Genomic DNA, 21,324 nt, shown 5'->3' with positions numbered 1-21,324 from the left:
GTGGTTGAGCAAGGCTGGCCTATCGCAGAAGCTTTGTTCAGCCTCCATATGCAAGTATGGAACGCGAGCACCGAATCCAACATCGAATCCAATCCGACGCGTCATTATAGATCTGTGATATGGATGGAGGTTCACGATTGCAAAATCTGTACCATGGTTGAAACTGGAGTGAACTGGCAATCCTGAAGACAAGTCGGGTATCATTATCGAGAGAAAACTTGCCAGCTATTAGACCCTGCCTCCGTGCAACTTCACACTCTATAATTACTAAACCCTCTCACTTCCCCCTCCCCTTCCCACCCCGTTTACCCCCTCTACCACCAGTCTTCCCCTTCCTCTGCTTCTCACTCAACGACCCATCAAGCAGTGCAGTAAAAGTCTCGCTACGCGTCTTCGGAGCATCATCCGGCGTCGGAACCACAGACTCCTCGTCCTGCAAGTTCTGCGTCGAAAGCCTCGTATTCCTCCTTCTTGTGACGCGCTCCTCGGCTCTTGAGGGCGTTGCTTCAACGTCTGTGTCTTGGGTCGGTGTCGCGACGACATCGATCGTGTCCGAGTCTTGTTTAGCTTTTGTTGGTACCTTTTTGTCTTTCTTGGGGGGACGGCCGCGCTTCTTGGGTTGTGGTGTGTCGATTTCGGGCGAGGGTTCTGCTTGAGATTTGCTGTCGTCCTCCTTGTTGTCAGCGTCGGCTTCGGTGCTCTCTGCGCTCTGTGTTGCCTTCTTCTCTGCCTTCTTGGCTTCCTTCTTCGTCTTTGACTTCTTGGCTTTTGTCTCCTTCTTCTGCTTCTTTGACGTTGTCTGGCTGGACGATGTGGCTTCCGAGTCGATTTCCGTGCCATCTGCTGAAGTAACGCGGGCTTTCTTGGTCGCCGGCTCTGTTTCCTCTAGACCTTCCATCACCTCATCATCTGAGTACTCTTGCTGGTCGTCGACTTCGTCGACAGCCCTTTTCTTTGGTGTCGCGTCCTTGGATTCCATCTCTTTGCCCTCATCGTCGAATTTCTTGTTGATCTTCTGGGCCTTCAGGTGCGCTCGCGCCTTTTCCTTTGCTATGCGCTCCTGCCTCTCGAGATCGTACTTGTCGTTGCCAGCCAGTCCATGCTTGATGAATCTCTGGGCTGCGCCTACATCCAGTCGCGCCCTGCCTTCAGCACTACCCATTATGCCTCTGTCCTTGATGTCCTTGATCTTGCTGTTGTACTGCTTTAAGCGCGCAATCTCTTTGAAAACATCGTGCTCCATCGCATTGACACCCGAGGCCTTGAGCACGGAAAAGAGGATCGCCTCGACGGCATATGCAGACATGCAGTAGAACTCTGCCTTGTCCAGAAGCGGGAGGGATGACGCGGTCGTGTGCAGCGGCGTTGCTAGTAGAGGCTCGAGTGCTGTAGTGAGCTCGTCGATGTTGACTTCCAGGTCCTCAACGAGGTCGGGAAGGTCTGTTTGCGGATCCATGATGATATAGTGATAGTCGCGAATACCGAGCTCGTGTCTTGGGAGGTTGCGACAATTCGCGACAAGTGCGGGTGAAGTTGTTGTAGTCGCGGTCTGGAAACACAAGCCAAAGAAAAGTTGCGGGCCGAGCGTAAACCCGCGCTAGCTCCGGCATCCAAACGTTGGATAGCTCATAGCGTCATTCACTCACCTCCGCCGACTCTGAAATTGCCTTCGCCCTTTGTAGAGTTGGTCGCAATATACACATGTGAATTGCAAATCATTCAAGCTGTCTTTCTCCTCTGTTTCACAATTCCTCCCCAGGCTTCGGCCTCGGATACCACACATAAGAAGAAGATGCGACTCCGGTAGCAATTGCGCGAGCCGGGTGGCTTACTATCAGACGAGGGACTTCATGACGAGCCGGAAGAAGTCAGAAAGCGTGGGCGCACAAAACGAACTGGCAGATGGGTCCGTATTCATGGCGTTACTCTAGAACCACCACGACTTACAAGATGCAGCAAAGATAGACCAGATCAATCCGTCCCCTCACCAGCTTCTCACAACACAGCCGACTTCTACCGCAGACAATCTGTACTCGACCGCCGGGTTCATATAATGGGCATTGGAAATGTGGGCAAATTCATTGCGCATGCCCTACGTGGAATACCAAATGCGCCTCCAGTAACGCTGATCTTTGGGGGTTGGGAAAAGTACAACGAATGGAACAATTCGCAACAAAGGCTGACGCTGGTCACCGAAGGTGATGCAGAGATAAGGGACGGTTACGATGCCGAACTAGCAATACCGCGTGTCCGATACCATGGTCAAGAGGTGGGCTTGAATGCTTCCTCTGTAGATGCTCCAGGAGGGCCTCGAATCTTGCCTGGAGAATCAACCGAACCTATCAGCTCGCTGATCATCTGCTTAAAAGCCCCTTTTGTTCTGCAGGCCATCTCTTCTGTCAAGCACAGGCTGCACAAAGACTCTGTGGTGTGTTTCTTGCAAAATGGCATGGGGGTAATCGAGGAAGTCAATAGGGAAATCTTCCCAGATCCAGAGACCAGACCACACTATATCCTCGGAATCAACTCGCATGGCATGCACACTTCGCGAGACGGTCGATTTACTACCGTCCATGCCGGTTTTGGGACGATTTCCTTGGGTATTCTACCCCACGAACGAGACCGCAACCCCAACGAGCCCTATGTGCCCGAGTTGAGATTCACCGCACCAAAAGACAGCAAACCATTCTATCCCGACGAGCCCGACAAACTCAACCCAGAGTACCCACCCCCGAGCAGCGGCAAGTTTCCCTTTACGCCCAACCAACGCTACCTGCTCCGAACCCTCCTCCGCACCCCAGTGCTGAGCGCAGCCTCCTTCTCACCCCCAGACCTTCTCCAGATGCAACTCGATAAGCTAGCCGTAAACTGCATCATCAACCCCCTCACCGCCCTTCTGGACGCGCGAAACGGCGCCGTCTTGAACAACTACGCCCTGACCCGCACAATGCGCCTCCTGTTATCCGAAATCAGTCTCGTCATCCGCTCCCTTCCAGAACTCCAGTACATCCCCAATGTATCTCAGCGCTTCGATCCGGGGCGTCTGGAAACCGTTGTCGTGGCTGTGGCACACCGCACCAGGGATAACGTGAGCAGTATGCTAGCGGATACGCGTCAAGGTGCACAAACAGAGATTGATTACATCAACGGATGGGTTGTCAAGAGAGGGGAAGAGCTGGGAATTCGATGTGCGATGAATTATATGATTATGCAGTTGGTCAAGGGGAAGAGGATGGTGGTGCAGCATGAAATGGAGGAAGGGGTTCCACTTGTGGAGGAGAAGAAAGGGGGTAGGGCGGAAGCAGACTTGGTGGTGAAGAGGGGTCAGGCGGAAGCTAGTAAGGAAGATGCCCGTGAGAAGGAGAAGTTATAAGGGGATACACGTTTTGAGTCTTGTGGCTACGGTCTTTGTGTAGTTCGATCACCTAGCTTCTCAAATACTACCAAATACAACAAATGTAGATGAACAGATGGGCAATGCCCATGACTAAAGTAGGTAATCGATGGACAGCGATCTGCGGCCCGCAGAGCAAGATACGCCGTTGATCGCAGTCCTCACTTCAGACGCCATACGCCCATACGAAACGACCATGCCCGTCGCTCAAACTCAATTATGGCCCGCCCGTCCTCCCATCGTTCGGGTGTCCACCCAAGAGCGGGTAGGCATATATCGCAGAGCATACCCCCCAAGCAAATACACCGACTACGAGCACGAATCCGATTAGATGCGGCACTGTGCGGTGCGCGAGCATCATGCGTCCATGGCCGTTGATATTTGGTGGGAAGATGTAGTAACGTCTAGAAGGTGGATAGCCTCGCTGCAACGGAGTGGTAGGGCTCACTTCGATGCCAGAGTCGTGAGCAGAGCCGGGTGAAGCGATGGTCCCGTACACGGCGTCTCGAAAGGAGGGTTTCGGTGGTTCATCGCTTCGTGTTGGGTCCATCTGTGAGGTTGTCAGCAATCGAGTTGAGCGAGCCAGAGTACATGGGCTTGCGTATCTGACCTCATCCGCCATAGTGTAGCATTGTCTTACTGGATGTGTACACGTGGAAAGGTGTTTAACTCGCTGCGAACGCTCGAGCTGGTAGCTATCCTGCGTGAAAAGCAAGGCCAAGCAAAGCCGCAAATGTCCGGCGAGTCTGAAAAGTGCCGCAAGTGCTGCTCAGCCTCGTGTCAAGAACGCCATGTATCCTGGGTAGTACCGAGCATCAGCCGGTACGAACGCGTAGAGGGCGTTCGCGGGACGCTGCATGTTGATCAGTGACCAGGATGGCAGCGAGACGGGCGAGGCGCTTGCACGGCTCAGCTAAGATGCAGGTGGGTGAGTCTTGGTCTAGTTTCGTGATGCGATGCCCCGTCTCCGCAGATCGTCAAAGAGCCCACACAGCGGCCCCGGTCTCCCCGCCCAGGAAACTAGACAAATTGGGCAAAGAGCATGGTGCTAAACTGTGGCATGGCCCATCATCTCTGTGCATCATGCAAGTCCTTCTCGCGAAAACAAAAAAAAAATGTCTCTCGGTGATGGTTGTGCAGGTCATCGGTTTGCATGTACGCCAACGAGATGATTCGCCTAGTCCAGGCCTTATGCCACAGGAGGCGTGGTCGTACCATGTGCAGAAAGCGGGGCACGCACTTAATGGCTGATGTGGCGGAGGAGGACTGAGGTCCTGCGCAGAGTGCAATACTCAAGTGCATAAGAGTGCAAACAGGTCTCATACGACATTCCGCGTAATTGACGGCCTCCCGATGCGACAGCGCAGAACTCTGCCCGACACATCTCTCTCCCCAAGGAGAAACCTGTATATTCTGACGACTCGACATAGATTACACAGCTTCCGACGACTCGGCGTAGGTTACACGGCATGTTTGCTATCTAGGACCTACCGTACCTGGACGTATTCTTGGAACTCCGACTTCATCTTTTCCTTCTCTTCTGGCCGTCTTTGCTCCGTGGCCCCAGCGCTGTTCTGGCGTGAAGATCGAGTCTGTTGACCGTTGTTGCTAGCCATGGCATCAGCCTCTACAGCCTTCTTCGGTTACATTAAAATCGAAGACAGCCCCGAACCAGAGGTACTCGCCGCTGAACCTACAACGCTTCCTGTCAAGCTACCGGCACCTATCAAAACCAGAGATCCGGAAAACTTCCTGAAACGATGCTCAGGTCTTTCCAAGAAGACAAATCACCGATGCGGCGTTGTTATTGGGAAGAAGTCGCAAAAGGACGCTCATCCTACATTCCTGCCTACGTGCAGCTCTCACCGTGATCAGCAAAGCCTTGCTGGATGGTGCCAGTTCATGTGCTCGGATGGAGAGAGGTGCGGGAGGCTTTTCAGATGGCGGCCGTACGTTGCATTCAGATGTGAACCGTGCATGGAAGATGTACTGACCACGTATCTCTGTCTATAGGCCATACTTTGAGCTTTGTGATGATCACCAAGGTCATCCAGATACGCCCTGTTACTTCTTCGAGCAGCTGCCACTTGAGCTGCGACACGAAGTCTACCGCTATCTACTGCCTACTGAATCAATTGGCTCTTCAACAGCTGCTGTCCATCGAGAAATTGACGAGGACCCTTTCTCAACCCGCATGCTCAACTCTCGTACGAATAATCGCTTTCTGCAGCAATCACCGCCATCCGTGTCTTCGGGTCTTGCACCACCACTCGTAGCTGCATTCCCCATGCGACTCACAGACCTCCTTCTTGTATCCCGTCAAATTCACGACGAAGTAAAAGACCTGCTCTTCAGCATTGTCACTTTCAAGATTGATGTCCGCAAAGACGGTGCGTTCATGTGTGGTCGTCGACTGTTGGAACCAAAACGGGCAGATGGATCTTCGCATATGATGGCGGAAGAGGCCGACAAAGCAAAAAAGAAGTTTCTGACAAGCTTTGCTTGGGCATCTGTAAAGAATTACACTGTGGATATCTTACTGGAGAATTGGGGTGATGCGTATCCTCGCATCAATCACGGTCTCAACCCTCCTTGGGATGAGGAGGTCGAAATCTACGACATCAGAGGTAGGTATCTGATTCATACTCTCGACGTCTCACTAAAAGAAGCAGATTACGTCTCTGTGGTCGTCTCCGGCATTTTGGCCAAATCGAAAAAGCTCTTCAAGCTACAAGTCCGACTTGGGCTAGATGATTTCCAGTGGGACGAGTATGAGATTCTGTCAAACGCCAAATTGTTGTTTAGCCCGTTCGAGCGATTACGAAATGTACGACAGCCGAGTATTGGTGGCGTATTCGATGGACGACCGAATAATAACTCGGTGTACTCTGTGATACCGGGCACTTCTCAGATCTATTCTGCGCCAACAGGTCACTACGAGAACTGCTGCTCAGTGCCCTCGATGCCTACCAACAAACCAATGCTAGTAGCCGGTATGCCAGCTTTTGATGCTTATGCCGCCGAATGGAAGCACCAAATCTCCTCAGAGAGCTCCAATGCCATCACGGAGGAACCGCCTATTCGGAAAATGTTTACCGAATTCCGCAACTTTTATAGTGAACTGGCCACCTACGTACCGGATGTAACGTTTAGGAATGGAAGGCATACTTTCTTGCATCGAGCGAGGGTGGCGCGCGAACAGGAAGATGTCGTAGCATTCCGTGGTATAAGAAATGAGCTGATTCACTACTGGGAGGCTTACAAAGCTGATGAAGAGCGGAAGAAGCGGGAAATGGACAAACGCTTGGGAAAGCTCCTCGAGAGCGACATGTATCCTTCGCACGAATGGGAAGATGCGAGTCCAACACGACCTCAGTCGCCATTTGGTCAAACCGCGCAGTCTCCCGTGCTCTTGGACCCTGATAGGATGGCTCAAGAGGGTATCCCTATGACGGGAAACTCTGGCGAATCGAGACCGTATATATCGGACCAGAGGTCAGTTCAACTGTCGCAAAACCTACAGAGTCGCCAACAAGAGGCGCAAAGACAATACGCGATGCGCCTGCAGCAGCAGCAGCCGTTGGGCAACCTTGCCGCGAGCAACATGGCCGCGCGCCAAGGACAACAACAGTGCATAATGAGAGTCCAACAACCACAACAACAGTCACAAAACCATACTTCTCCTCTCCCCTCTCCCTCTCCTCCTTTTCCTACCCAACAGCGACACACGACCAATGGATCGACGAGCGTCCCAAGAAAAGGCCATCCCACACTCTCAGACTACGCTTTCCAACACCAACAGGTCCTTCGAGCCCAGGCGCAAGCCCAGGCGCAAGCCCAACAACAAGCATATCAGCAGCTCCATCCACGCCTGACAGGAAAACAGCAATACCAAGCCAGACAACACGCTCTCTTCCAACAATCCCGCCACTGCCTCGCCAGACTGACTAGACTAAAGAAGGAAGAAGGCACGATTCGTCAACAAGCAAACCAAGTCCTATCTTCCTTGCGCACGAAGCAGAATCCTGCAGACGCGGCTAAACTACAGCACAACTACAAGTTACAGGCCCATGGAATGACGCTGGCTGTGCTGGAAGCACAGAGGAAGTATGATGAGGTTGAGGGGGAAAGAAGGATTCTGGAAAAGTGCTTATCGAGGACAACGAACATGGTGGCGATGAGAACTCAGATGAATACCATGATGGAGGTAGGTGCGAGGAAAGATCAAGTACTACTGGATACAAGTGAATTTCTCCAGAGGAAGGCGGATAAAGACTCGTTGGGGTTGAAGGAAGAGGACAAGGGAGATGGGGAGGACGGTTCAAATGTTTTGTTTGACAATGAAGATTTGTACTCTGATCCGTTCCACGATGAACTTTCTGCACGGCGGATAAAAGAGGAGGAGGAGGAGGGGGCGGAGCGTGGGAAGAGGGGGCGCGAGTGCGATTCTGCGGGTACTACTACTACTACCACCGTCGACACTACGACTCAAACCCCCGAATCCTACATGCGACACAAAAGGTCAAGCAGCCCGCGCATGGCTGAAGAGAGTCTGGGCGCAGCACAAGGGGGAGTAGAAGTAGATGTAGGTGTGCCAGGACCGTCTGCGACCAAGAAACGGAGGATCGACTCGGGGTACTATGAGACAATGGAATGTAACATCGACTCGAGCTCGAACGACGAGCGGAGACAAGAATCTGAAGATAGGTTGAGGGCGTCGCAACTGCAGATACAGCGTGAGTGGAAAGGCCCGTCCTATATGGGGAAAGGGAAGGGCAAGATGCAAGGTAATGGCGATGCTGAGATTGCGTCTAGCCGGGATTGAACATGTTGTTGGGTTTGAGGAGAATAGAATGGCAAGTAAAGGGGACTTCAAAAGTGGGTGCGCGCAAGGATGGAAGTGGGTTTCTTGAAAGTGCGGAAGCAGGTAATTGGATGGTACATTTTGACTTGAGAGATTTCTTGAGTTGAGACTTGGGGGTATGTATATATCACAGGTATGAAACAAAAGACCGTACGGGCAAAACACTTTGGTTGAATGGAAAGAAAAAAGAGCATTTTCTCTGCAGAGGCAATATGCGTGTAACCGAAGTGGGGTGGTTTGATTCCCAATATGAACAAACTATGCCAAACACCGCCGCCCCATCTCAGGATATATGCCGTGTTCGCTATCTATGCATCACAAATACAGTCTCTCTGCATCTTTCTCTGCAAGCATCTCTCTCCTTTCGAATTCAATACAATTGGGCGTCTCTCCCCTAATTCCCAATCTCGCGTGTGTTCCATTGCAACTTAGTACTGACCAGCCGCCGCCTGGCAGGCCTTGAGCTGGTCCAAGTACCAGCCACAGATAGTCAGACTACCCTGGTTCTCGTCCATGCACTTGCGGAAGCTCTGGACATCGTTTGCGCAAGGACCCGACTGCGCCATCTGAGCAGACGCCGCGTCAGCGGGCTGGTGCTGGGCGGAGAATTCAGTGTTTTGAGGCGAGGCTTCGGCGGGGGCCGAGGAACCGCCTCCAAACCAGCCGCCGACTGCGTGGCCGATGGAAGATCCTACTGCGACACCGCTGTGCAAAGCGCGTTAGTCAAATGCATATGCGTAGTTTGTGGCCCAAAGTTCTTCTTTGCAATGTTTCTTCGCATGACTACGTCATGGCAATGGGGGTGGCGCGACATGGGTTCGTAATGGGAGAATGGAGTGCTGCCTGGGGTCCTACTTACGCAGCGGTGCTAGCCATTTGTCCGAATAGGCCGGGTCCCTGGGGCGTAGGGGCCTGAGCCTGCTGTTGGGGAGGCGCATGAGCGCTGGCTGGTGCGCGAGGGGGAGCAGCGGCGGTCGAGTGCGGGCGCGAGGAAGCGGGCGCGGGTGCAGTGGTTGCTTGCTTTGCAGCCGGGACCTGCGGGCGGCGAGGGGGAGCGGTTCCAGAGCGCTGGCGAGGCATGTTTGATGGATTCGGTGGCGGTGGTGGTGATGTTGGGATGAGTTGAAATGCGTGGTACAGCGGTTCGTGAGAGTAAATGCGTCAAGATGGCGAATTCAGATGTTTTGAGCTCCGAGGTTCGAGAAGCATCGGTGTTAGCGCAGTTTAGAGGGCTTGGCGTGCGTGCATATCGCCGGCGTCCTCATTGGCCCGTTTCCCTTTGAGTACCTGTTCTGTCAGATCACACAAAAAGACTGAACACTGCTAAGTAGTAAACTAATAGATCGCCATGATGCCATCTAGCCAGTCTTGATAATCCGTCCAACTGCTTGCGAGACAGATTTGTGTCGCCCGAAGTTAGTGTATAATCCTCGTTGAACTGTCCAATCCGCAATCGCCCTACCTTTCCCTACAGCTAGACGCGTAGAGTCGAGATTCAAACGGAGACGCAGTAGTAATTGATGTTCGTCTAGATGACCATACTATACAACTGTTTTGTCTAAGCTAAGTACTACGTATAGGCTTTGCCACGGAGAAGGACCTCTAGCTTTCCAAAAGTTGAATGTCAATCAGCTTAGCAAACATCTTCCACCTCCATGTCACCCCCGCTCCTGGGCCCCAGATCACTTCGGAGCGTCCGATTGAAAAGTTCCTTGAGCATCTCAAAACAGATCCCTGACAACGCAGCATCATACCGACCCTTGCTAAGTTCGTCACGGATGAAAGCATCTACAGCATATTAGTGCGAGTTGCCTACACCAATTTTGAAACTAGACTTACGTTGTGCCCAAGCCGGTTCGTAGAATGAAAATGTTACTCCAGCCTCATGAAGCGTCTTCCTAATCAGATCCCTGCCCTCAGGCGGAACATGGTTATCCATTTTACCAAAGATCATGACAAGCTCCCCCTTGATATCCTTGGTGCGTGCAAGGGAGTCGTCCTTCTTGCCCTTGCCTAATGTGGAACTGTGAATGTCCGTCGCGAAATAGCAGATTGCGCTGGATATGCGCGGATCAAGAGCGCAGCGGTAGGCTAGGTGGCCACCCAGGCACATACCTAGTCATGGTTAAGCTGGATTGATGGACAAGCTGGAGTAGAAGGCAGATAAATGGGGACAGCAAACATGACGTAAGATGGACATAGAATACGAGGGACCAGTAACATACCAGTAGCGCCAACCCGTCCGTTGCACGTTGGCAGTTCAAGCAGTGTGTCAATAGATAGTGTGGCATCTTCGTCATATGCTTCAACTGTCTTGGTGATCTTCCATTCATTTCCGGCATCCGTACCCGGACCGTCGTACGCAAGAGGTTCTGGACCTGTGAACTCGTGATAGGATGACGGAGCTGCCACAATATAGCCTTGCGACGCTATCTGGCGGGCGAAGCGGGCTACGGGTCCAGTGACTAGTCGGAGCTCAGTCAGTAGGTGTGATAGATGGTGTGGGTGACATTATGCAGCTGAATCGGTGGTTTCAGCGAACAAGAATATAAGTGACGGAGTTTCTACAGCTAGAGAAGGAGAGGCAAAGAGTTTGAGATATATAGCTTGGTGGCCACGTCTACTCTTGGATCGTCCACATCAACTTTGCATTATGAATAGGAACAAAATAGTCCTGGTTAGGAAGACGACACATATTGGAAACAAATCTCAAAACCTGTTGAGATGACGCAACGTACCTTGGTATATCTCGGAGAACACAACGACACCCGGAAACTTGGCTTTGGGGTAATTGGGGACAGTGGGATGGAAGATGAAGATCCCTGGGTGACGAGCGTACAGATCAGCTTCAGTGTAACCAAATGACATTTACAACAGCAACGTACTCATGTCACCGCCTGCCTTGGTCGGCACATCCTTATGTGTCTCTGTGATGAGCATTGTGTGTTTCTTGTCTTGTTCGACCTGGGTGTTTGTTTGGCTGTTGGTGAGCCTACGCGTTTGCGAAAGTGATGTCTGAGGTGGGGTGGTGGGGTAATGTTATCAGCACGGTCCAGGTTGCTGCGAGACTCGACAGTACGAAGCAGATGCGACGATGGCAGGGCTGGCGTCTCCCACAGTTTGCGTATAAAACCCATGAGAATGGTAGACCAAAGTCATGATTTTGGATTGAACTCATGTTAGTATTGCAGATACCACTCTGTACGTATCAAGGTCGACAGGGCATACACACGAGCTCGTACGCATACTCATACGACGATTATTCTGTAATAGTATAGGACATTCTGGCACATGTTGGCTGCAAGTGCCACAGCAGATTACTTCTAGCGAAAGATTTGAGTAGGATGTGAATACGTGCCTTGTTGATGCTTGGAAGTGGCCTTTGCCAAGTATATTTTGGCCTAGGCTATGTGTGGAGAGTATCTGGTTAATGGAACTCGGTTCAGGGTCTAAGAAGGGAACAGCCCAGGAGGAAGCCATTCAGCCCATGTGACAATATGCAGCCCTGGAAAGGTCACACTCCGGATCTGATAATATCTTCATCGGAGTCGCGGGAATCCACAAAAGCTTATCCTAGCACTATGAGTGCCCAGTGGGGTCAATTGGGTAGCGTTAGTGGAGCCTCTTCGGATGACACATGCGCGATGATGTCATTTTTAGCTACTTGTCGCCAGTGGTGGTAACGAACGACAGAAAAATATTGTAACAATGTCATCCGACAAGTACGGTTGCAGCGGCACCCGGGGCACGGAGACGTGCCGGCTTGGTATTGCGAACCAAGATGTGACGAAATAGTCGAATGGCTTTTGAGGCCTCACCGCTAATGGCGCCATTTCGGCGACGATCTTCTCACTGTCGAGAAGTAACTGCGAAAGCACAGCAACTGGTTGAACCCCGAATGCAAGTTGTGCGCTGCTGCCAGTGTAGACATAACAGGCCGGAAACATCGCTGTGCACAATGTTTCGGTAGTCGCGCACCCCTGTCATTGTAAGCGTTGAGGCTGCGCGGGATCAAGCGATGTCGCCTCAGATACGATTCGAGATAGGACCAGCTGCGTGGCTCGCTTGCTCGGTTAATTATGGCGGTGAACAGCGAACAAAGCCGAAGCATACGGCATGGTGTAACGACTGTGATAAGGCTTCTGGGATGTTGGTAAATGGGTAGGGGCGTTTGCTGCAATTTGTATGGGTTGCAGCGGCTGTGTGTGTGCAGACAGAGAAGACAGCCGATAGGCCGAAGAATCCGCGGAGTACATGGTGCAAATCTGGTGACTTTGAATGACCCAAGACATGGCATGCGCATCGTGAGATGTTGCTGGTATGGTGTTGTAGGCCAGGGTGGGGTATGGTGTTGAGGGGCCAAGTGCAGGGATATTGCGCCTGTCATATAACTGGCAAGTGGGGTTGCAGTCGACCCAAGGATCTCAGCCTCCAGAAACGTGGCTTGAGCCGCGGGATGACGAGCGCGAATTGTGTCTGAGTGTGAGATGTGCTCTTCTCTGGTGCTTGGAGCCCGAACCCACCCAATAGTTCTGTGCTCGCTGAGTCGTAATACCGCCGGTCGCATGTCATCTCGCAGCAAAATGCTGATGCCATTAAACGGGCCCACGAGGATCCTTGCTCACTTGGTTGGTCTGTGCACGACCGCCATGCAAGAGAGTGTCTTGTATGGTTCCGCTAAGCGGAGAAAGAGTGGAGGGTCTGGCGCTACCATGGTGTTCGATACCGAAGTCTTGTACTACCCGCAGTTCGTGGTCGAACACCCGGGATAACCGCAGCGTTTGGCGAGTGTCAGGTGAGCATTGTGGCATGTCTGCTTCTGGCAGTTTCCAACAAATCAACAGTAAGGCGGAAGGTCTTGCGTTGTGTACCTCAGAAACATCAAGTACGGTAAACACGTTAGGTTGGGATCAGGGTCCAGCAAGTCGGCGTGGTGTGGCACGGTCGTCTGTACATGCTTGGCCCCTCATGTGACGGCTCTGACGCGACGTGTGACAGGCATGCGCATCGCCCGCTGCTGTGTCAGGCAGATGATATGACGGGCAAGGTGAGCAAAAGTTATTGTGATGCAGCCTTAGGACATTGCAATTGGCCCAAGCAACAAGCGTCGGATCTCATGCCAGCTAGCTCCTGCAGGCGGTGCTCGGCAAAGGCACGACTTTGCAAAACACGGCAGCCGTCTATCACGACATTCCTTCAGAGTCAGGGTCTGTAGTCGTTATCAGCGGGTGGTTGATGAGGGGTAAGCGTGGACGGCAAGGTGGAGGAGGATTAGAGTAATGGAGCCAGCCTCCTCGACAGTTGAGTCTAAGCAAGGCCGGACAGGTCTGGAAGATTGCCCCCCCGATGAGGTGGTCGACCAGCGATGTGCACCCTGCCTATCTATTTCTTCGAGTGTGAGATTCAGAGCAGGATGAGGGTGAGGGTGAGGGTGCAGGGAAGGCGCGTTTACTAGCGCTATCTCCGTGTGAGCCAATCAGGCGCTGCAGGGGTCTTGCCCCAAGTTGGATTTACAACCTGGGAGCCAGCTTTTGATGCCCTCTCAATACCTTTGGGCTGCGTGCCATCGCACCTCTCTCAAACAAGGTCCCTCCCCGCGACAACATTCACCGTTGCCCCTATCTTCTGCTTCTTCCTGCAGAGACTCACCACCGACGGCATTGCCAAAGCCTTGTCTACCAGGCCCCTCCAGATCACCGGGCGTTCCAAGGCGGCAAGCCGTGTTCGGGAAGCCATCTAATTTCTCAGGTGCTCGTCCGCCCTCCCCACCCAAGCCCATTCACTGTTGTGTTTGTCCACAACGGCCCCTGCGCGAATCAGCGCTGGTTTTTATTTTTCCCCCCAGCTGCACCTCGAACCAGCGTGCGCCTCGGGTCGTCTTTTTTTCCTGGCCAGTATCTGCATCCCGGGCCTCCGCTGCAGTCGCTGCAGTCGCTGCTGCACCTCTCTTTGGCTCACATCTAGAACACGCCGCTTGGCCTCAAGCTCTGTGCTACGGCCGGCCGCCCGTCGACTGCTCTCCTTGCGCCGCTGCATATTCTTCTGCCCGTCCGCCAGCCCAAATCTTCCTGTATGTCGAGTCCAATCCCCCACCGCCAAGACTTTCTTCGCCAGCACCGTCGACTGTGACTATCTGTCCCGTCACTCTCCTGTGTCTTCTTTACTGACTGGCTCAGTCCCTAGGTCGCCGCGTCCCCCAGCGGAGGTACCTTGCCTACTCGTAGCTCACGGCCCTCGTACCGCGCCTTCCCTCTCGGACAACATCGTCTTTTGCTACGACAGCCGCGGCGCCCTATATGCAGTCGTTGTCTGCGGCTCTTTCATCATGGATACCGAGGATGGTCACATCTTCATAAGGGTGCGATTCTCAGTGACTGGCTCTGCAGGAGACGCGCGTTGACACGCTTCTAGAATTTGGCCTACTTTGTACGAACACACGAAAAGGCCCTGGCCAACGCCCTACAACTGCAGCGGCAGAATCCCAAGAATGGCCAGGCCATCACTTCTCCTTCGTCGCCCAATGGCCCTGCCAGCCCGCCCTCGTCCTCATCGTCGAGCGTCTGGGCAGCGGCCCTGTCTTTGCCGTCCCTGACCTTTACATCACAGTCCATCAAGCCAGCTAAGCTTACACTGACACCCCACCATCTCTTCTACATTCTCTCTCGCTTCGAGGAGCTTGGTATACCTGTTGGCTCTATGAATGTGCGGCTGGAGAATATCCACACGGATGCTTCGCCTGCCAACTATGTCTCGTTCCTCGGCAGCGCCCAGCGCAACAAGACCAAGCCGTCCGATCGCGACTCAATACATTCCGTGTCCAGCGTCCGCAGCGTGATGTCAGGCATGTCCTCGCTTTGGTCTACCCTCCGTATTGGATCAAACAGTGAAGCCAAGGCAGAGAAACAGAAAGCCCAGCTCCAGGAAGACCTGCGATATCTGTATTCTGCCTTTACCAAGATTCCATGCCTGAGGCTATCTCCTGACCACAAAGCTCGCCTTATTGCTGGTTACGAAGAGTTTCCCTTCGACACCGCGGTCCCTCTGTTCGCTTTCAAGAATGTTACTGCGCTTGAGATTCACGATGTAGACTTTCGACAGTTCTATGGCTGGGATCGCCTGGCCGAAAATCTTCGCAGCCTTACTGTCAAGCGAGCTGGTGTTGACGATCCCGCTGACCTTCTAATCAATGTTGTCTTGGACGACATGGACAAGCGCCGCAGACGCTCAGCAAAGACCAATGCATCTTCCGCACCATGGTCTACCGCAAGCCCATCCGCTAAAGTTAGTCAGTTGGCGCGATCAGAGTCTCCGCCACTCTCTCCTACCACTGCAAGCAAGCAGAGCACAAGTCCGAGAGGCGCTGCGGTAGCGCGAGACAATTCTTCCAAGGCTAGTCAGCGACAGCGTAGTACTTCTCCAACGCGTCCCCCAAGCTCCCGCCATGGTTCAACTCATGTCTATGGCCGAAGCACTACAAATGCCCCAAACATCCGCCGGTCATCTGGTAGCTCTAGTTCTAGTGTACGCTCCACTACTCCGAGGGGTAGTTCTTCTAACCTACTCTCTCTGGGCTGGTTCCCTGCAACGAAATGGCGCTTCCTGCGACATTTGAGTTTGGCTGACAATGCTCTCACCAACATATCAGTTGCCAGTCTTGCTCCTTTGGCGAACACACTACAGTCTCTTGATCTCTCTGCCAATCTGTTTGCTGAGATTCCGGACAGCCTTGCCAGCCTGACCTGTTTACGCGCACTAAACCTTTCCAACTGCATGATCGATGGTCTGCACTCACTAGGTCGCAACCCACTGCCAGCCATCACAACGCTCAACCTTCGCTCCAATCGCTTGACATCTTTGGCAGGTGTTGAGCGGTTGCTGTCTTTGGAGCGAGTGGACTTCCGTGACAACAGGTTGACTGATCCCACAGAAGTCGCCCGACTTACCGGTGTTCCTGACATAACCGACATCTACGTTAATCGCAATCCGTTCTGCAAGACCCATACCACCTACAGGGTCACCATTTTCAATCTATTCCGTAAGACACCAGGCTACACAGAAGATATCGTCATCGATTCCACGGGACCCAGTAATGCCGAGAAGAAGCAACTTGTTGATCGAGTTCCTGAAAAGCATGGTGTCCCCATTGTTAAGCCGCCACCCGAGGACGATGTGCAGCCCTTGCGACATGTACCTCCAAAGGTCGTAAAAGCTATTGATGCCCCGTCCGACGTGCCTGGGGTACTTCAGCGTACCGGGTCTCTACAACGTACCAAGAGTGGACGCAGTGCACAAGGATCTCAGAAGAAAAAGAAGGGCCCCAAGAGAAGGATAGTCGAGCTTTCCCAGAATGAGCCCCTGCAATCATCGTCGCAGTCGAGTCTGACAGGCTTGGCATATGAGGACACCGCGATTGGGCAGGCTCCCAAGATCGCCAAAGCTGCCAGCAATGCGTTGGTTGCAGACACTCCTCGGCTCGCAGAGCCATCCAGGGGACAAGTATCAGGAGACCCTATGAAGAAGACTGCATCGGATGAACGCACCGTTGCAGATGAAACCCACACAAGCCATCAACAGCTGCCACCCATCGATACCACCAACTCATCCAAATCTCCGGAGCCAGAAGCTGCAGAGTTTGACGTCAACGAGGACATGTACAAGAAGAAGATCGAGGCTCTCAGGCAAGACTTCGGTAATACGTGGTTGAGCGCGCTAGGGGACGAGAATTGGGACAACACGTCCGTCACTAGCTTTCCTTCCGATCGCGGATACAGCTCCCCTACCATTCGACCAACACTGCCCCGCACACCAAGCCAAAGCATTGTCTCTGGTCGCACACTTGGCTAACATAATTCTCTCTGATCTATGCACTTGCGATACCCAAAAGAATATTTCAATTCGTCAGACTCCTATTTCAGCCTATGGAGGCTGTCACATTTCTCTCTACAGTTTGTTCATCCTCTAGTTTGTCAACATTTGGGCAAGGCGTTGGATGGATATTAGTCGGACTGAGCGTCGCGATTTGTCACGCTCGTTGTATCGATAAAGTCTATCTCCCATGGCTGTCTCGACTTGTTTGTGGTATGTATCCCTCTCTGATCAAAAGGCGGCAGTGTTGCATTTCTGCGTATTCCTTTTTTCGGGAGCATAACGACCATGTTCTTGTCGAAATGGGTTCTGTATGATATTTCCATGTCGGCGCATTGTGGGTCGATTGCTCACTCTCGTGGGCAAGGCATGCATGGTTTCTTTTTCCTTGTTTCTGCTGCTTGTTAGCGTCGTTCGAGTTCTGGTGCGGAAGCAGGATGAGGGCGTTGGATGGTTGGTCTATTGCATAATGAAGCGTGCGTTACGGATGAAGGCTCGCATAAATACAAAGATGATGTTGATTGAATGGCGGACGACGTGCGTGATTGGAGCGTACGTGACACGTGAGGTGTTGAGATCAGCACTCTGCGTCTCTGAACTGATGGCTGGTTTCTAGGGGGGCGAGAGAAGGCCAAATCTTCTACTACTTGCTACATGTTCAATCACATTAATCAATTAGAAAAACTCGACCTGTGTCGATGCAATTTGTTCCAGACTTTGGCGGTGGAAGTCTATACATGGATCAAGCAGCTGAAGGGGGTGTGGCGATAGAAGACTAGATATGGCTGGGCGGCAGTTGCACCTGGTCATGTGCAGTGTGCAAAGATGGCACGCCCCGGTACCTGTGCCGCAACCGTGGTATATTATATCTTTGCTAGATAGCCGAATTGCCATTCGCTTGCCTTGTTGCATGCACGCGGGAATCGAGGCCTTTTATAAATCTCTCGACGCGCGTCTGTGCCCTCGTGCCAAGCCAGCCCTAGACTAACTGAAACGGAGGCTGCCCTACCTCTGCAAAACTACTCAGGCGCCGCGATCTTCTCACCACCGCAACCCAACCCGGCCTACAAGTCAGTGTACAGCAACAGTTCTCACGCTTCCTCCTAGGTCTCTTGTGCCGAGCAGTTCGCACGTCATCAGCCGCCAGTCTCTTTCTCGTCACGCCCGTCGCCCGCTTGTTACAGGCGGTGAAGTCACTCTCAGCATCCCACTCGACAGGCTCCGGCCATAACAACGCCTCAGCGCCCTCCCCCGCTCCCACCGCGCTCGCCTGCCCACAACGTAGCAGCAGCCCACACAGGTATCATCGCCTCAACGAGCACAATTGACCAGCGCACATCGCAGCCGCCCCACCCGTCGCGTGATCCCAGCTCTGCTGCCAGGCACTTTTGAGGGGCTTTGAGCCATACTCCACCAGCACATAAGCGTCCACCACCTGCAACCCGACCCAGCCGACTTGTTGAGACCAGAGGTACGTCGGCACCTGGACTGCAGCCCGTTGTTGACCCGTGGAGCGCTACTAACGCACAGGGTGCAGGAGAATTATCACCAGTGCTACGCGCAACCCTTCCCCACCCACCCGCGCGAGGTCTTCCCGTGCACCTTCAGCCACCTACACCAGCGCCAGTAGCAAGCCACAGCTATGGCCGAAAACGAGGTGGACTTGGACTCCATCATAGACCGTCTGCTTGAGGTCCGCGGCAGCAGGCCCGGCAAGCAGGTCCAGCTGCTCGAGACGGAGATCCGCTATCTGTGCACCAAGGCGCGCGAAATCTTCATCTCACAGCCCATTCTGCTCGAGCTCGAGGCACCGATAAAGGTCAGTCACAACACGTAGTGCTGCGAAGCCCACGATGCGGCTTCTGAGCACCTACTGACTTGTTTTGCCCATCAGATTTGCGGAGATATCCACGGCCAGTACTACGACCTTCTGCGGCTCTTCGAGTATGGCGGCTTCCCCCCAGAGGCCAACTACCTCTTCCTAGGCGACTACGTCGACCGTGGCAAACAGTCTCTCGAGACGATATGCCTTTTGCTTGCATACAAGATCAAGTACCCCGAGAACTTCTTCGTTCTCCGCGGCAACCACGAGTGCGCCTCCATCAACCGCATCTACGGCTTCTACGATGAGTGCAAACGAAGATACAACATCAAGCTGTGGAAGACCTTTACCGACTGCTTCAACTGCCTGCCCATTGCCGCCATCATCGACGAGAAGATCTTCACCATGCACGGCGGTCTCAGCCCAGATCTCAACTCCATGGAGCAGATTAGGCGCGTCATGCGACCCACCGATGTGAGTCAGGTCCATGTCACAGTCGACATGTGAGTCTCGGTAGAGTACACAGGCTAACCATGATAGATTCCCGACTGCGGTCTTCTCTGCGATCTCCTTTGGTCCGACCCAGACAAGGACATTACCGGATGGAGCGAGAACGATCGAGGTGTCAGCTTTACCTTTGGTCCAGATGTAGTGTCGCGCTTCCTGCAAAAGCACGACATGGACCTCATCTGCCGTGCGCATCAAGTTGTAGAAGATGGTTACGAATTCTTCTCTAAGCGCCAGCTCGTAACACTGTTCAGCGCACCCAACTACTGCGGTGAATTTGACAATGCAGGTGCCATGATGAGCGTCGACGAGAGTCTGTTGTGTTCTTTCCAGGTAGGTTTTCCAGTACGACATGACAGCAAACCCCTACTGACAGCTTGTGCAGATTCTCAAGCCCGCAGAGAAGAAACAAAAGTACGTCCCCAGCCTTGGTAGCGGCAGACCAGCGTCTTCTCGCACCAAGAAAACCTAGAAGTAGCCACCACTACACTCATTCAGAATCAATACGAACTTCTCTTGTAGCAGGTTTGGGCGTCGTTAGACGACGACAATCGTCAGCCCTCCCCGAGTCCCGATGCCGAACGAACCGAAAGACGCGCCATGTCGATTTCGTCACCCACCTTTCGGCTACGGCTACCCAAACGGCCTTTTACATTTGTAAAGCAGTCCTGTCCTTGATTTCCTGTCATTCCAGTACCGTTGCGCACGCACCATGACAAAGGGCACCCCGGTCGACCCTTGTACCCTGGACGATTCGATGATGATGGGCTTGATGTTTTGCACTTTGGCGGTAACACAAGATGGCAGATATCAGAGCATTGATCATGTCGGCAACATGGGCAGCAGCAGCATTTCAGAAAACATGCAAAAACCAAGGAAAGGAAGGAACATGATAGACGGCCTTTTTTCGTGAGTTATCTGGGTAGCATAAGGGTGGGAAGCGTGTGGGCAATTCATCGCTGGCCTTTGTTGGGGCTTGTGTAGGCTTATTACTCCATTTTCCATCGGGCTCCTGAGGCTTGTCATGTCGGGGTGCGAGGCTTACATGCGATAATGTCAGTCCTTTTTTTCTTTTCCTTTTTTTCCTTTTTGTCGCGTTCAACAAGCAACCTTTTTAGGGATGAAGGATGTAAGCTAGTGGTCTCGAGAATGGAGTATGAGTATCCCCCTTGCACCATAATTGAAGTTGGCTCGGTGAAACATGCAGTTCGTGCGCAAATGTCTATAGAGCATGGCCGTGGCAACATTGTGGTTTTGGAGGGTTCTGCTTCGGTGTGCCACTAGGTGTATTGCGAGATTGTTTGAGTAATAAATTTACGTTGTGTCAGTGTTGGGTAAGCGAGATGCGTGTGCTATCAATGGCTATTTCCACGATCAAATGCGACAGCTGTCAAGCCTTTGGTCTTGTATGTGTCAAGTTCGTACCTGATACGAGACATGATACGAGGACGACCAAAAAAAGTAATTGACACCTCCCAACACGAACACGAATATTGATCAAAGATTGTTTTTCTCGACTGTTTGTAACAGATGAGAGAGATAGAGAGAGAGCGCGGGAGAGAGAGACAGGCCCTGGCAGTTCTCCATGCTGATCAGCTAGAGAAGGGATGGGTTGGGACGGGCAAGGCTTGGCTTGTGTGCACGATGATGTCAACGGGTAACCAACAAGCCGTTCTCGGATATTTAAGATGTATGCACGTGGCAGAGACGAGAAGAGCAAGGCAGAGAAGAAAGCAGTAAAATATGCGAAAGCATCATGTGTCACATGGTGCAAGGAACGAGGGCAAAACGAACAGGTCTAAGCACGGTACTTGGGATGTGGCAGTGCAGGCGGCGCGCGCGGTGCAGCACAGCGCAGCGCAGCGCAGCGCA

General features: G+C 52.8%; 11 protein-coding genes across 11 annotated transcripts; 6 read left to right on the top strand and 5 right to left on the bottom strand.

The window, feature by feature from the left end:
* Positions 1-309: 309 nt before the first annotated feature.
* On the bottom strand, positions 310-1,539 carry CC77DRAFT_977023 (hypothetical protein; the record flags this gene model as incomplete). The annotated part of the gene is made up of 1 exon (XM_018535961.1): positions 310-1,539. A coding segment is annotated over exon 1 (1,146 nt), but the record flags the coding sequence as incomplete, so codon positions are not given.
* Positions 1,540-1,641: 102 nt separating this feature from the next.
* CC77DRAFT_1026560 (hypothetical protein) lies at positions 1,642-3,756 on the top strand. The gene is made up of 2 exons (XM_018526285.1): positions 1,642-1,906; positions 1,957-3,756. The coding sequence occupies exons 1-2, from the start codon at positions 1,851-1,853 to the stop codon at positions 3,371-3,373; spliced, it is 1,473 nt and encodes a 490-aa protein (XP_018378967.1). The 5' UTR covers positions 1,642-1,850; the 3' UTR covers positions 3,374-3,756.
* On the bottom strand, positions 3,367-3,946 carry CC77DRAFT_1026559 (hypothetical protein; the record flags this gene model as incomplete). Its single annotated transcript, XM_018526284.1, has 1 exon — positions 3,367-3,946. A coding segment is annotated over one exon (335 nt), but the record flags the coding sequence as incomplete, so codon positions are not given.
* A 1,062-nt stretch (positions 3,947-5,008) lies between these two features.
* Positions 5,009-8,219, top strand: CC77DRAFT_1067756 (hypothetical protein; the record flags this gene model as incomplete). Its single annotated transcript, XM_018529028.1, has 3 exons — positions 5,009-5,343; positions 5,408-6,021; positions 6,067-8,219. The coding sequence occupies 3 exons, from the start codon at positions 5,009-5,011 to the stop codon at positions 8,217-8,219; spliced, it is 3,102 nt and encodes a 1,033-aa protein (XP_018378965.1).
* A 467-nt stretch (positions 8,220-8,686) lies between these two features.
* On the bottom strand, positions 8,687-9,338 carry CC77DRAFT_950731 (hypothetical protein; the record flags this gene model as incomplete). Its single annotated transcript, XM_018535333.1, has 2 exons — positions 8,687-8,963; positions 9,118-9,338. The coding sequence occupies 2 exons, from the start codon at positions 9,336-9,338 to the stop codon at positions 8,687-8,689; spliced, it is 498 nt and encodes a 165-aa protein (XP_018378964.1).
* Positions 9,339-9,891: 553 nt separating this feature from the next.
* On the bottom strand, positions 9,892-11,198 carry CC77DRAFT_950653 (alpha/beta-hydrolase; the record flags this gene model as incomplete). The annotated part of the gene is made up of 5 exons (XM_018535332.1): positions 9,892-10,046; positions 10,098-10,373; positions 10,484-10,723; positions 10,997-11,080; positions 11,144-11,198. The coding sequence occupies 5 exons, from the start codon at positions 11,196-11,198 to the stop codon at positions 9,892-9,894; spliced, it is 810 nt and encodes a 269-aa protein (XP_018378963.1).
* Positions 11,199-11,602: 404 nt separating this feature from the next.
* On the bottom strand, positions 11,603-13,019 carry CC77DRAFT_663666 (hypothetical protein). The gene has a single exon (XM_018532662.1). The coding sequence runs from the start codon at positions 12,823-12,825 to the stop codon at positions 12,079-12,081; it is 747 nt and encodes a 248-aa protein (XP_018378962.1). The 5' UTR covers positions 12,826-13,019; the 3' UTR covers positions 11,603-12,078.
* A 613-nt stretch (positions 13,020-13,632) lies between these two features.
* Positions 13,633-14,628, top strand: CC77DRAFT_663882 (hypothetical protein). Its single transcript, XM_018532665.1, has one exon. The coding sequence runs from the start codon at positions 13,793-13,795 to the stop codon at positions 14,423-14,425; it is 633 nt and encodes a 210-aa protein (XP_018378961.1). The 5' UTR covers positions 13,633-13,792; the 3' UTR covers positions 14,426-14,628.
* CC77DRAFT_665391 (hypothetical protein) lies at positions 14,286-17,269 on the top strand. Its single transcript, XM_018532666.1, has 3 exons — positions 14,286-14,383; positions 14,435-14,616; positions 14,670-17,269. The coding sequence occupies exons 2-3, from the start codon at positions 14,584-14,586 to the stop codon at positions 17,100-17,102; spliced, it is 2,466 nt and encodes an 821-aa protein (XP_018378960.1). The 5' UTR covers positions 14,286-14,383; positions 14,435-14,583; the 3' UTR covers positions 17,103-17,269.
* CC77DRAFT_663670 (hypothetical protein) lies at positions 17,270-17,822 on the top strand. Its single transcript, XM_018532663.1, has one exon. It carries the CDS (start codon positions 17,437-17,439, stop codon positions 17,737-17,739), a length of 303 nt encoding a protein of 100 aa, XP_018378959.1. The 5' UTR covers positions 17,270-17,436; the 3' UTR covers positions 17,740-17,822.
* A 943-nt stretch (positions 17,823-18,765) lies between these two features.
* Positions 18,766-19,924, top strand: CC77DRAFT_1036229 (Metallo-dependent phosphatase; the record flags this gene model as incomplete). Its single annotated transcript, XM_018526997.1, has 4 exons — positions 18,766-18,942; positions 19,018-19,419; positions 19,486-19,785; positions 19,838-19,924. The coding sequence occupies 4 exons, from the start codon at positions 18,766-18,768 to the stop codon at positions 19,922-19,924; spliced, it is 966 nt and encodes a 321-aa protein (XP_018378958.1).
* Between the last annotated feature and the right edge of the window lie 1,400 nt (positions 19,925-21,324).

The sequence above is a fragment of the Alternaria alternata genome, assembly GCF_001642055.1.
Source record: "Alternaria alternata strain SRC1lrK2f unplaced genomic scaffold CC77scaffold_41, whole genome shotgun sequence".
In the NCBI taxonomy this organism is placed as follows: Eukaryota; Fungi; Ascomycota; class Dothideomycetes; order Pleosporales; family Pleosporaceae; genus Alternaria; species Alternaria alternata.
This window is presented reverse-complemented; position numbering and strand designations above follow the sequence as displayed.